This window comes from Caretta caretta, chromosome 9 (genome assembly GCF_965140235.1).
Source record: "Caretta caretta isolate rCarCar2 chromosome 9, rCarCar1.hap1, whole genome shotgun sequence".
NCBI lineage: Eukaryota > Metazoa > Chordata > Testudines > Cheloniidae > Caretta > Caretta caretta.
Window position 1 is genome coordinate 75,850,087 of NC_134214.1, and position 15,526 is coordinate 75,865,612.

Consider the following 15,526-nt stretch of genomic DNA (forward strand, 5'->3'; position numbering starts at 1 on the left):
TGCTTGTATAAACTGCATCCACAGGAACACAGTCTAGTGGTATAGCTGTACTGGCAAAACCTTCAAGTGTAGACCAGGCCAAAGTGTGTTCTTGATTTTTGTGAAGTCCACTATGATCTGAACTGAGACAGACCATCTTTAATACAGACAATCAAAACAGAGTCAGATGTCCACATCTTTTAGTTACTACCAGCTTCAGGAAGATTTGAATCAATAACTACCCATCCCTAAGCACAAAAAGTTTTGTGTATTTATTTTTAAACTTTGTTTGCGACTGATCATAGAACAAGTTTCAGTGTTTTTACGTACGATTCAAAATTCAGTATTTCCATAGTAGTACAGTAATAAACTCAAACCACTACAGCAGCAGCCAGACATATTTCCAGCATCATCATTAATCACTTGGCATAGCAGAAATAAAGTAATTGAAACAGAACACTGACATGATCAACTGTCTCTAGCTTTAGGAATAAACATTGTGGTTTGCCTGAACATTCCAGCAGCAGGAGGCTGCCTGTGAAAAATGTACTGCTTTTCCACTGAAATTATTTAAGAAGAGTATTTGGGAGTGAGTGGTGGAAGGTCAGATTAAAAGTCACGTTGCAAACTCCTAAATCACAAAGGAAATAATGCTTTCTTTTCAGTGACCAGCAACAGTAAACACAGGACACCTTCAAGCACAGGCTGCTCCTCCCATTTAGAATAAGACCTGGAGTGGGAACAGTCTGCAAATTTCTCTTTAATTATTAATCAAGCATTCCATACTCCAGAGAGGTGAGTGAGGGGACTCCTGCCTGGAAGGGGACCTGCCCGCAGGCATAGTTTACCCACTTATAAATAACTGGGCTTGTCCTGAGGGATAAGCTTGGAATGTGGCAGAAAAGGGGAAAGGCATATTCCATTTCATGGCAAGAAAAGGAACACAATCCAACTGTCTGATCCCCCTCTCTCTCCTCAAGTCTCATACAGAGTTTATTATAATGCTTAAAAGGACTTAGAAACTCCACTATGATTACATTGCAGGAATTTCAACAATGCAAAACTGCTGCTGGACTAAGCAGTAGATATTTGGATTTCCTAGTGAGATTGAGAAGAAAAAAAAAAAAGAGGGAAATGTTGCAAAATGTGTATAATTTTAATCTCTTTAATGGACAAGTAAAAAAGCCACTAACTTTTTAGATTCTCTCTCCATAAACAAGAAAAAATTACATCTCTTTTAGGTGGAAAGAATTTAGTTTTAGAAAGTAACAGCACTTTCAGAAAAAAAAGATCTCAACCTCACCCATGACCTTTCTTCAGGTATAAAACTGGAGATGTGCTGTCACTGGCCTGGAGCTTGTGAGGAAAGGTCCAGCGAGATGGGTGAGGAAGCAAACACGGATGGATGGGAGGGTGGAGAGAAAAACCAGGAAGTAGGTATTTACCTATATCAGACCTCAGCTTTCCCAACTCTGCCTCTCAGGGAAGGCAACATACATTTGCACATTTATCATTGTCACCATTCAGGTTTCACCCTCTTTATCATGTTTCCAGATGAGCAACTTGTAGTAGTTTTTAGTATGCATTAAAATATCCAGAGAACTTTCATCTCTCTCTGTCTCTCTCACACACACAAACACGGAAGCCACTTGTACAGTTGTGTTTCCTCATTCACTGACGCATTTGGACTGCAAGAAGAGGATCTCTCTAGAAGAGGAAAAAACCCAGCGCAAGCAACCAGAGAGAAAAGAACTCAGGCATCACAAAGACACAGGGCCACCTTCGCAGCAGAAGTTGGGCATACATAGACCAATCCCTGGTCCCATTTAAGCCAACTGGAGTTTTGCTGTGGGTTTCTCATGATTTGGCCCCCAGTCTCAAAATAGAACCCTCTCCTCTCCTCCTCCCTGCCAGATGCGTATCCCTCTCCTCCCCCGCCCCAGACACGTGTAACCCTCTCCTCTCCACTTCCCCCAGCCAGATGTGTAACCCTCTCGTCTTCCCCCCAGACTGCATAGGTGCTGCTGCCCCCCCTGGCTTGAAGGGGCTGCCATCATATACAGGCTTTACAGTTTGGTTCAATGGCTCTCAGCCCCCCCCCCCCATACAAACTGTTCCAGCACCCTTGCACTGATGTGTAATAACCCCCTCCCCGCCAGATGTTTCACCCTCCCCCCGCCTGCGGACGGATGTACGATCCGGGCTCACCCCAGGTCCCTCACACCCACAGGCACGAACACCACCAGCTGAAAACGCCCCCAAACTGCCCGCAGTGCCCCAACTCGCCGCCCCTGCAGAAGGGAGCGAGGCGGGGTTCAGCTGGCGGAACAGCGGCAACTTGGCGCCGGGGCCGGCGAGGCGCGGGCTGCTCCTTACCGCCACGGAGCCGGAGGAGGAGGCGATGTAGACTCGGATGACCATGCTGAGCAGAGCGGCGGGGACGCGGGCGCCTCGTGCTGGGTGTGCGCTGGCCGAGTCGCCGGAGCGGGGGCAGTGAGCGCAGGCAGGCAGGCAGCCCGGCCCCCGGGCAGCGCGGGGGGAGAGGGGGCGGGGCCGCTGCGCCCCGCCTACCGGGGTAGCGTCACAAACGGCTCCCTGTCCGAAGGGGCCGCTGAGGGTGCACCGGGCATGCTCAGTAACAGCTGCTGAAGCCGCTGCCCGCACTCTGCCCTTCCTTGGGATCCGACTCTGCTGCTTTAGAGGGGTTCAAAGGCGGCAAACCGGAGGGGGGGATGGGCAGGGTCTGAGCAGGGGGCGGAAATTTACTGGCGGGGGGGTCAAGCAGCTGAAGGGCAAAATCAGGGATGGTGGCTAGTTAAAAGAATCCCTTCTGAGATTGTACCTCTACACAAAGTCTCATAACAGGTCACAAATTTGCCTTATCTGCTGCTGTGGGGCCCTGAGTTGCACTCCCTTCCTTAAAGGTAATCTATTTAAACAGTTCTGCACCTTTTAAAATGTTTTTTTTATTACTCTTATTACTTGATCATGAACCTTTGTTATCATTGTGCAGATGCATGTCATTGTGCCATTTAATTTTTATTTTAATAGCAAACACTCATCAAATATTTATAAGTAAATAGTTGCTAGTAGTTTTAGCAATGACATTGTGTTTCTAGTAGAGCACTTGCTGTATTTTTTACTGTGATTTTTAATTTGGAATTTTTAATTCTAACTTTTTCTTCTTATTTTCCAGTAGAAGTTTATTCTGTTGGCTCATGTGACTTCCAGTCTGACTGATTTCCAAGCCTGGTGTCAAAACTTCTTTTGCATTTGATCGACCAATGGAGATTGCCTTTTACAACTATTATTTTGTCTCTCAATCCAGCCCTTAGTGCTTTTTCACATGTCATTGCTTGTGCATAGAACCTGATTCTCAATATTCCATAAGGGCACTGTACTATCTCATATTACATCCTTCTCAAGGGCAAAAATCTTCTGTAATTTTTGCTGAACATAAGAATAGCCGTAGTGAGTCCGACCAATGCCAGGTGCTTCAGAGGGAATGAACAGAGCAGACAGTCTTCAAGTGATCCATCCCCTGTTGTCCACTCCCAGCATCTGGCAGTCAGAGGTTTAGGAACATCCAGAGCAAGGGTTGCATCCCTGATCATCTTGGCTAATAGCCATTGATGGACCCATCCTCCATGAATTTATCTAATTCTTTTTTGAACTCAGTTATTGTTTTGGCTTTCAGAATATAATGAACACACATCTACAACCCCAAGATAGATTCACAACCACAAGAATTCCAGAATCATGAGTTATACACCTTCAAGTCATGAAATTTAAAAAAAAAGAAAGAAATGATATTGGGTTCTTCTTATGTGCCTCTTTGTTCGTGAGTCTTTAGGGTGCAGTAGGCCCGGTTCCACAAAAGCAGGAGCCTAAACACCTGAATGAATCTTGGCCTATTCTCATACTTTTCCTATTACCTCTCCCATACATTTCATATACCCAAGGCCATATCTACATTTCAAACTTATGTTAAATCAAGTTATGTCACCATAGAATCGCCACAGTTAGTATGTCATGTGCTCATGCCTACTTGACTCCTTGTGTCGCTGCTGCGCGTACTCACCAGAAATGCTTGTATCGATCCAGAGTGTGGTGCACCATAGATAGGTATCCCACTGTGCAACTCGCCACCGTCCACCATACTGTATTTTTGGAAGTTTGTTGGGGTTAAAATGGGGCACACAGAGATCAACTTCACATACTGCAGTGTTCACCATCCCCTAATTTTATATGTACCCCATATGTAAAATTATACATAATTTTTGCACTTTTTTTCCTAAATCCCACAAACTCGCATGGCCCTCCTTACTGTCTGCCATCTCTGACAGAAGCATGGAGTCTGCATGGCTCTGCACTATTGTCACGACTAGCATTGGAAGTCCAGGGTACACAATCCTGCTGTATTTGCAGAGCTGCAAGAATAGAAGTGGGAACATGATGATTCCATGCAGAACAGATTGCTGTGGGACATAGCAACAACCAATTCAAAATTGTTGGTGGCATTCATGGAGCAGCTGCAGATGGTGGAGTACCAGTTCTGGGCCTGAGAAACAAGCTCCAACTGGTGGGATTGCATTGTAATGCAGGTTTTGTAGCAAAATGTGTCAGTAGTGGGCTTTTAACACTACACCAGCCAGCTCGCTGGCTCTCACTGGCCAGGCAGTGTGGCACTCAGCGCTCCAGAGCCTGGAAGAGGCGAGGAGATTTTCATAGTGTGTAAATGGTGAAAAGGTGCAGGGAATTCTCGACTAGCACTGCGAGATATGTGGAGAGATGGGTGGCTGCTGAGGTATGCCTCTTCCCTACCCTCTCCACCAGGCAGGCAGGGTGGGGGACGTGTCAGGATGCACCTTTCAGCACAGGATTGCACAGGAAAAAATCCTCCAAGTCCATTAAGGGTTACCCATTAAAATGCCGCACCTAAGTAACAAATAAGGAAAATAAAAGCTGTGGGGGTTTGTTTTCCTGCAGCTTGTCTCATGGAAGGATGATGTCTAGTTGCTAGTAGGATCAGTGATGTACTTAGGAGGATACCTGAAGCCCTCTCCATTCTATAAACAGAAACTGGTGTAAAAATCAGTCCAGGGTTTGCCAACACCTCCCGGATGCTTAGACCTGAGAGCATGCTCCAGAAACTGTGGAAAGGAACTGACATGCACGAAGGCAAACATGGCACCAGGCAACAGCATTAATTCCAGGCAATCAGCCCTGCCAACTAGCAGTAATAACCAGGCAAACTTTGCACGCAGAGACCATGTTTAAAAAATAATCTATAGCCTTCGTTGCAGACACAAATTACCCCCACTAATTAACAATGCAGCAGCCATAAAATAGGACAAATCTCCAGTGCCCCAGCCCTACTTGTAAACAAAAATTTAAAAAAGAACAAAACCCACAGACATTTTCTAAATTGAGACCACATCTTTTTTTAAAAATATGGCATGAATCTTGAAATCTAATCACTACAATTCCTAGCTTTGGTTGCACACGAGCAGATTTTTTAAAATGCACCATGATGCATGTGTGGGGAACAGAAATGAAAACTGAATCGCACGTGGATTCATTTTTAAATATATATGCCTGTTTAAATAGGTCTTTCTTCTTCACAGCCACTGCAACTTCATCATCCTTAAGTAAAGGATGATGTTACATGTACTGTGTTACAGGACTTGTTACATTGTAATCATTCCACGACGCCCAGTAACACAGTACAATCAACGTTGAATTATAAATTAATTGCAGTGTTCAGCTGAAAGAGGAGCTGTGAGAGGAAGAATTCTAGGACCCAATTCTGCAAGATACTAGCTCCTCTTGGGAAGGGCTGAGTCCCCTCAGCTCCAAATTGAAGCAAATAGGAATTAGGAGGCTCAGCCCCACACATCTGATGTTCAGCACCTTGCAGGAATGGGCTATTACTCAGGCACAAATATCTTCAGCAACAACAAGGGGGAGAGCGTGTATTGCTTTTGTATATGGTCATTGCATTACACTGCTTTTGTATACAGTTGTGACATTGCATTATGTCGACTTTGCAGTCAGTAATTTTCTGTCTCCCCTTTGCTGTTGTTGAAGATATTTGCTAACACAGTGCTATTCAAATGGAGCTCCCTGCTCCAAACAACTTACGAAAAAGCATAGGTGTAAAGAGAGGAAAATAAAATACAGAACAAATGCACAGCCGGGCTCATCTCTGTATCAGGAATGTTTCATGAACAGATGGGTCTCCAGAACTTTTTAAGAAAGGAGACTGGGAAAGATGAATAAGGTGACTCCTTCAACCATAAAGATGTGGCATAAAAGAAGGCACAAATTCAGGAATGGGTGAGGGAGATAAAGGGCCTTCTACTCCTATTTCCATTTCAGTTAATGGCAAAAACTCCCATTGATTTCTATGGAGCAGGATCAGACCCCAAAAGACATAAGGAGAGCATAGGGAGTGGGCTGGGGTGTCCAGTAACAGACAAGAACAGAGGTGTAGTGGTGCAGACCCTACAAGCTGGGTACAAAAAGAAGGCTTAAATCTGGTGCTGACTGAGTATCCCAGAACAGAGATTTGAGGAATGGCAATAGGGAATAAGAAATGAAGGAAGATCGGTAGGGCAGAATGATTGAAAGTTGCTCTTGGCAGTAGCATTGAAATTAGAATGGAGGGGAAAGAACTGGGGAGACCAGACAGGAAGAAGTTACAAGAGTTGAGAGGAGAGAGAACCAAAGAATGGATGAGGATTTCAGCAGGAGGGATGGAAAAGAAATTGGGGATTTTACAGATGTTGCAGAGGAAGAAGCAACAGGATTTACACCTTGTAAGTGCTTTCTTTTAAAATGAACTCCAGTGTGATGGTTTCTTTTTTAAATTAACAGATTTTGCTCCTGGTCAAAAATATAGGGCTACTTGCATGTTTCATATAGAGTTAAAAGGCTCCCATCCTTAGACTACTCTCATTTATATGAATGTAGTTTATTCACAATTAAATATCAATAGAATACACATTAGTGCCACTAAAACAATCACCCTCTGGAAAAATAAATCAAGCAAATTTAAAGAAGTTATGTATAAACAGTTTTAAAATGATAGAATGTTAATCTAAACAATTGCACTGCAAAGGAATTCTTTCTCTTTCTTCATAGCTGTCCTAAGGGCCTCCCAGCCAACAGCTGCTGTGTATGGAGTTAATGGCAATCACTTAATCCCAGAGTTCAAGGAAACACATATCACAGGTTCTCCACCTGTTCTTTCACATTCTTTCTAAGGGCTGTATGCTTATTAATTATTATTATTTTTATTAATAATCAGTAGTTTATATAATGCCATCCAGTACCATAGTGCTTTACTAGGACTCTGTAGAAACTGTAATTATTAATTTATCATTGTTATTAATTGTTACTTATTATTATTATTATTGCAGGAATACTCAAAGCCCCAATCCAAATCAGGGTCCCATTGTGAACGGATCTGTACAAACACATCTGAAGAAACACTCCCTGAAAAATTTACATCCTAATCTCCTGGAACCAAAACTAATAATTTTATAGAGGGTAGAAACTACACCAGTTGTTTCTGTTAAACTTCTAAATTCCTTGAACCAGATCTCTTGGCTAAAAGAGTTTACATGCTTTACTGGCTGTACCTGTATAATTTTTTATCACCTTGAATAAGATACATTTGGTTTATGGAATTTAAAAATCTACATACCTTCAAGTGGGCAAAGCCACCATCCAATCAGAGGTGCAGAGCCCCAAATAAATTAGTTGGGACCCTAGATTGTAAATGCTACATAAACCTTGGGGCAGTCTCAAAAAGATTCAGATAATCATTGTGAATAACTCCAAAATTAAGCACATAACCTTATACACAATAGTGTGCACTAGACCTTATTGTGGACAAATGAATAAAAGAAATGTGGCATTTTTAGTTCAAGAAGTTTTTGAGATCACAGATACTGTTCCAAAAAGACCTTGGAACGCTTTTCTAAAACATGAAAAACCTCTCTGTTTCAAACTCTCATATCTCAGGACTTCTCCAACTCATATCAGACTTTCTCCCAAAAAGAAGTTCTTTGTCAAGAGACCTCATATGTGAAATTTCAGGCCGAAAAGATGGTCTTTAACTTGAGGGAGGAGGAAAATTGAGGCTCATAATGTTTACAATGGTAACTGTCTTACGTTAACCATGGAGTTGCTGCAATACCTAATAACAAAATGTATTCCAGATGTATGAAATAATAATGTTAGGTGTATGTTTTCAAAGAGGTGAGTGGAATGTACAGAATGAGTACAAATCCCATCAAATAATGCATCACTATGAAAATACTACTTGGGAGCAGTCCACTCATTGGGAGAATGTGTCTATCAGCATCAACTTCTGCTGCACACTCACTTTCTTTCAACAACTTTCTTAGCTAAAATCTGATAAATGGAACTGATGACCTCAGATGACTTTAATTTCTGTCATCTGCAGGACACATACCCAACATGGCCACCTCACAGAAGAAATTCATATAATTTATTAAATGGTTAGTCTGACAACTTTTTGCTGACCTATTATAGAAAATTCAAATTTAAGTTCCATAATGAGTAAATGTTCCAAATGTCAAGATTCTAGCTCACTGGGAACATGGAGATTTATTGTGTAAGTCAGTCACCATTAAAAGTGTCTGCATTATGGTAACTTTTTAGCTACAACACAGTTTGCTCTGAGATGTTAAATTAGGCACCAATCATGCAAGGAGCTCCATCTACTTGGACAGAACACTGCAGCCACATGGACTACCTTGCAGGACAGCGGCTGTACATTATAAGCTCTTTGGGGCAGGGATTGTCTTTGATTATATATTTGTCTAGCACGAGAAGAGGCCTCTGGGTACTACTGCAGTGGAAACAATCAAAATAATAAGGTAAGTATTAAGTACTATGCAGTTACATTGTGACACATTATGGCCTGCAGGTTTTCTTTGGGCCTTTTGCTCCAATTCTAACAGCTAGCACCTGCTCTCACAGCAAACACTGAAATAAACCATTCTCAATGGGCTAGAAGTGAAGCAGAGTGGAGACAACATGGAAGTGGACAGTTCTGAATGGAATATAAGGAGAGAGTTAGTTGAATATCTATTCATCAGCTCTTCTCTCCCTCATAAAAACAGTGTTTTTCTGTGTTGACACTCTGGTGACTCAAGCTGTACCCTCTCTTCCTTGCCTGCTAAAAAACCTATTCTAATCATCAGTCTCCAAAGTGCACTTTAACAGGCAGTTTAGCTTCATGAAGGAAAATGTATTAAGTTAACAGCAATAAATGCACTGAGTATTATTATAATAACTAAGTTTTCCTGACTCATAATAAGACATTTTCTACACTATTGGCAGAATATTACATATTATCTATTCCCATGTCACTCATCTAAAATCCATGCTATTTTTGTTTTCACTACTAATCAGTTGTTGAAGTGCTTAATTATCCTCCTCACAGCAAACCAAAACCACAGCCAAAACAAGGGAATCAGTATTTTCATTCTAGGGGGGAAAGTAAATGTTTTATGCTGCCACCAAAGCAACACCTATTTTATTTGTTTCAAGCGCTCAGAGCTAAGAGTTATCCCTGTGCTGCTAATGTAGTATATATGCATATGGGGTCTTCATGTTAGGCTATTTCCCTCCCTTCATCATTTACTGTCCATTTCACGACAAACTGCAGACACAAAATAAAGGAAAATTAAAATAGTTGCATTCGATTTTAGTTTATGTTATATATATGTAGGTCTATAATCATAAACCAAGGCCTTGATCTTACTCCCATTAAGGTCAATGGCAACACTCCCATTGCCTTCTGTGAAAGCAGGAGTGGTTTTAAATGTGCCTTGGATCTTGACATAAATCTTTTGCTCTTCCTATATGGTTTGCTGGTTGCCTGTGAATCTAAAGGCCAGATTCACACAGCAACTTACGTGCTTAACTCTCATTGATTTCAAAGGAAGTTAAGTGCCTAAGTAGGTGTGTGAATCTAGGCAGGCCTCAGAGAAGAATTTTGCATCTAGTGAGAGAAAAAAAAATCTTCCCTTTTCTGAAGCCTGAGAGTGGTGACGGTCTTTGAGCAGAGACCAGATAAACTGCGTCTTTATCTAAAAAACAGATGTATAAAGATCTGGGGACTAAATGTTTGATTGAACACCAGTGGACTTCATCTTCTACAAAAGGTTAGGCTCTCCCCCCTGCACTGCTGTCTGCATTTCATGTAGCTGGAGCAAAGATAATAAGGAAGTTCTTTATATCCCCTTATTCCCCTGTGTGGCTGTGTAAGGCAGCTCACAGCCTGTCCCTATATGAGGTTGGGAACCATATAGAACAGAGTGCTAGCTTCATTTTGTGTTCTCTTGCCTCTGATTATTTGTTTTACAATCATAGGACAAAAGGAGTTAGCCCTGCTTACAGTGGATCTGAATTTGACTCTTTGGAATATAAAAGTGCATTTAGATATGACATAAAACCAACAAAAGTACCCTAAATAATATCTACTTGTGTTACAACCTGAGCTAGTATGAATTTATATAACAAGTTTACTGTGCCAAATTCATCTCTAATGCCACTCCACTGAAGGCAGTGATATTTGCCCTAAGAGTTTTAAGGGGGAGACCAATATCAGACACCCTTGCAAAGCTCGGTCACACCTCTAAAAAGAAGGAAGTGCTCTCTCTGGAAATGAAGCAGACCATATGAGAAAAAATCTTGGATAAAGAGCTATTTGTGGCTTTTGTGACAATTCGTTTTTCCTCCCAAAATAGGTTAATTCCAAATACTCGTGAAAACTGCAGTGACCCAGTATGAATACATTAGATAATTAAGCATTTATTACATAAAAATAAATATATGTTCAAATTAATATTCAAATCAGTTTTGAGATATCCCTGTCACTGTTTCAGACCTCCACAAATATGCATGGTCTCTCAGAAGAAGCTGTCACTTCTGTGCCTTCTGAGCAAGAGGCCCAATCTCATGATGTAGAGCAGAACTCAGGGAATGCAGAACACATTGGCATAAAGGAGAATTTTAAAGCTATTGTAAAGTATGTTCACATTTTATTAAACAGTGGTTTAAGTGGAGTCACTGGTGCAAGCAGCTAATATGGGAAGCTGACCAGAAATCCTGATGTACACTAGAGTAGTTCCTTTGAAGTAGATGACCCAATACTAATTTAAATTTCTCTCCCCTTACTGTAACAAAGAAGCAGAAAGGATCACTGAACTGTCACTCTTGGCTGGCAGGTTGATAGTTGAGGAAAGCAGAATGAAGTTCTGCCTCTATTCTAAATCTTTTAAAGAGTCTAGAGGGAAAGATTAATGGCCTGTCACAGCCCAAGGAGTGAATCAGGCCGCAATATCTAGTTTGGAGTGAAATAAAATTCTGAATAGTTGAAGTCAGAAATTTGTGGGCTTGATCATTACAGTAGCGGAATAACTTTACAACTAAACAGAGACACCTACTGGAGCAGTTAGAGACCTTCAAGAACTTCTAGGCAAGGAAATCAGTTTAACTGCACTTTAATTCAAAATACAAAAGCTAGGTAGTATACTCTTAAAAACTGACGAGTCTTCATTGCAACTAGTATCAAGCCATCATTTTGCTAGCAAGGGTCTACTTCAGCCTATCTTGAGTTCCTATAAATTCTTATGGGAATATTTTCGACTTGCTGCACAGAGTGTCAGCCAGACAGCTGACACTGAAGGTGAACTGCAAAGGTTTTACAAAGGAAAAGAAAAAGAGAAAAAAAACCCCACACAGCTAACAGAATGGGCATGCCACAGAAAAAATTACAAGGACGTATAAAATATATTCAAAAAGCACTTCCTCCTTCACTTACCTGCCAAGACTTGAGTTCATAGAATCATAGAATATCAGGGTTGGAAGGGACCTCAGGAGGTCATCTAGTCCAACCCCCTGCTCAAAGCAGGACCAATCCCCAACTAAATCATCCTTGGTGCAATCACACTGGGAGATAATTTGGCCTGTATTCAGTTATGGGCCAATCCTATCCCTTCCATGCCGACAGGTGGGCATGATTTGCCCTTGGATGACCAGACATGCAAAGCAGTTTTTAGCCCTTGCTGTTCCAATGTTAATGGGCGTCAAATGACTGCATAGCTGAACATTGTGGTGAAATTTCATACTTTTTAGTGATTATTAATGGGAGCTCATGATTTTCAGACATGCTGATAATTACTGTGCAGTGCGGCCACCTTCACTCCAGGTAGACTAGCTCAAGAGAAGGACAGCATTGGCCCATAATCCATACAGGCCAAATTACTTCCCAGTGTAATTGCCCCAGGGCTGAATTTGGCAAGCTATCCCAGGGTGCTCCAATGTGACTGCTCTGGACCACACTTTCAACTCCAATGCACTAGCCAGGTACTAGGAAAAGCCCCAGGAACTTCTGCATTTCATTTCCTGTTTGGTCAGCGTGGCGAGCTCAGCAGCACAGGTGACCGTGCAGTCCCCCCAGAATCGCAAACGAGCTCCAGCATGGACCGAAAGGGAGACACTGGATCTGATCGCTGTGTGGGGAGAAGAATCTGTGCAGGCAGAACTCCGATCAAAAAGAAGAAATGCTGATATAGATGCCAAAATCGCACAGGGCATGGTGGAGAGAAGCTACAACAGGGACACACAGCAGTGCCACGTGAAAGTCAAGGAGCTCAGGCAAGCCTGTCAAAAGACAAAGGAGACAAATGGTCGCTTTGGGTCAAAGCCCCAGACATGCTGCTTCTATGATCAGCTGCATGGCATGACCACTACCCCATCACTGTCTGTGGACACCTGCAACGGGGGAGTCTCACGCAAAACTGAGGAGGATTTTGTGGATGAGGAAGAGGAGGAAGAGGAGAATGCGCAGCAGGAGGTGAATCCGTTCTCCCCGGCAGCCAGCACCTTTTCATCACCCTGGAGACAATACCCTCTAAGGGCAGGATCCCCGACCCTGAAGGCGGAGAAGGCACCTCTGGTGAGTGCACATTTGTAACTGCAGTACAGGGTTTAAAAGCAATAGTGTTTAATGTTTGATTTGCCCTGAAGCCTTGGGATGCATTCACGGCCAGTACAGCTACTGGAAAAGTCTGTTAACATGTCTGGGGATGGAGCAGGAATCCTCGAGGGACATCTCCATGAAGCTCCCCTGGAGGTACTCTGAAAGCCTTTGCCCAAGGTTTCTGGGGGAGAGATGCCTTATTTCGTCCTCCATGGTAGGACACTTTACCACGCCAAGCCAGTAGCAAGTAGTCTGGAATCATTGCAGCACAAAGCATGGCAGCGAATGGTCCTGGGGTTTGGTCGCATTCAAGCAACATCTGGTCTTTATCTTTCTGTGTTAGCCTCAGGAGAGTGATATCATTTATGGTCACCTGGTTGAAATAGGGGAATTTTTGTAAGGGAACAGTAAAAGGACCCCGTTAATGCTGTGCTGTTTGTGCTTGGCTAAAAGGGATCATCATATAGCCATGCAGCAGTGGGAGGGGTGAAAAGATCATCCCAAATAGCCACACGGAGGGATGTGTGTGCTGCACATCCACCTGAAAACCGCAGCCCCTCCTTTTAAATGGCAAACCCAACCAGCATTGCTTGCTATGGAAAAGGAGGACGCTGCAGTTTGAAAACATTCCCACATGTTATGAAGGCGTAAGAAGCCAACCACGCGTACCAAAAGGCTTACCATGGCTGCCTGGAAACCGAATTCTGTTGCCCAGCCGTGTGTGATGTGTCACCCTACTGGCAGGCACTCAATATAAACGGCAAAATGTGACCTTGTACCTAAAGCACATGTGCTGTCGGCTGTGAATTGCTTGATTCACTGTGAAAGAGTCTCCCTTTTGTTATAATTTATAATCTTAAATTTTACTCTCCCTTTTTATCCCCCTGCAGATGCAAATGTTTCTATGCTCCCCCTATCATCTCCGTCCCTGAGGTTATCGCAGATTAGAAGGTGAAAAAAACACACTCGCAATGACATGTTTTCTGAGCTCATGCAGTCCTCTCGCACTGATAGGGCACAACTGAATGCATGGAGGCATTCAGTGGCAGAGTCCAGGAAAGCATTAAGTGAGCATGATGAGAAGAGGCAGGATGCAATGCTGAGGCTAACAGGGGAGCAAACAGACATGCCCAGGCGTCTGATGGAGCTGCAGGAAAGCCGACAAGAGCACAGACCACTGCTGCATACACTGTACAACCGCCTGCCCTTCTCCCCAAGTTCCATATCCTCCTCAGCCAGATGCCCAAGAACACGGGGGGGAGGGGAGGGGGGAGGCTCCAGGGATGGCCCAAGCAACAGAAGGCTGTCATTCAAACAGTTTTGATTTGTAGTGTGGCTACAATAAGCAATGTGCCCTTGTCCTTTCCTCCTCCCGCACCCCATCCTACCCAACCCGGGCTACCTTATCAGTTCTCTCCCTTTTTTTTTTTAAATAATAAAGAAAAAATGCATGGTTTCAAAACAATAGTGACTTTATTTCCTTTGCCAGCTGTGATTGAGGGGGGGAGGGTGGTTGGCTTACAGGGAATTAAAATCTACAAAGGGGGCGGGTTTGCATCAAGGAGAAACACACACAACTGTCACACTGTAGCCTGGCCAGTCATGAAACCGGTTTTCAAAGCCTCTCTGATGCACAGCATGCCTAGCTGTGCTCTTCTAATCGCCCTGGTGCCTGGCTGTTCAAAATTGGCAGCCAGGCGATTTGCCTCAACCTCCCACCCCACCTAAACATCTCCCCCTTACTCTCACAGGTATTATGGAGCACACAGCAAGCAGTAATAACAATGGGATTATTGGTTGTGCTAAGGTCTAACCTAGTCAGCAAACAGTGCCAGCGAGCTTTTAAATGTCCAATGGCACATTGTACCACCATTCTGCACTTGCTCAGCCTATAGTTGAACTGCTCCTTACTACTGTCCAGGCTGTCTGTGTACGGCTTCATGAGCCATGGGAGCAAAGGGTAGGCTGGGTCTCCAAGAATAACTATTGGCATTTCAACATCCCTAAAGGTAATTTTCTGGTCTGGGAAGTAAGTCCCTTCTTGCAGCTGCTCAAACAGCCTGGAGTTCCTAAAGATGCGAGCGTCATGCACCTTTCCCGACCATCCCATGTTGATGTCATTGAAACGTCCCTTGTGATCCACCAGTGCTTTCAGCACCATTGAGAAGTACCCCTTGCGGTTTACGTTCTGGTTGGCAAGGTTGTCCAGTGCCAAGATAGGGATATGCGTTCCGTCTATCACCCCACCACACTTAGGGAAACCCACTGCAGCAAAGCCATCCACTATGACCTGCACATTTCCCAGAGTCACTACCCTTGATAGCAGAACATCAGTGATTCCATTGGCTACTTGAATCACAGCAGGCCCCACAGTAGATGTGAATCACAGCAGTCCCTGGCAACAAACGGAAGTTACTAGATCGCAGGCCCTGGTTCTCATGGGAGACTTCAATCACTCTGATATCTGTTGGGAGAGCAATACAGCAATACAGCAAGACAATCCAAAAAGTTTTTGGAAAG

At 43.3% G+C, this 15,526-nt stretch overlaps 1 protein-coding gene across 2 annotated transcripts in view; it reads right to left on the minus strand.

Moving 5' to 3' along the window:
• Positions 1–15,526, minus strand: part of SH3BGRL (SH3 domain binding glutamate rich protein like) — a 167,169-nt gene that overhangs the window by 54,991 nt on the left and 96,652 nt on the right. The window contains exon 1 of one of the 2 annotated variants that reach the window (XM_048865079.2): positions 2,356–2,525. The exons of the other annotated variant lie outside the window; for it this stretch is intronic. Coding sequence (XP_048721036.1) covers positions 2,356–2,400 — 45 coding nt within the window. The 5' untranslated portion in view covers positions 2,401–2,525. Of the gene's footprint in view, positions 1–2,355; positions 2,526–15,526 lie in introns of those variants that run through there. 2 annotated transcript variants of the gene reach the window in all.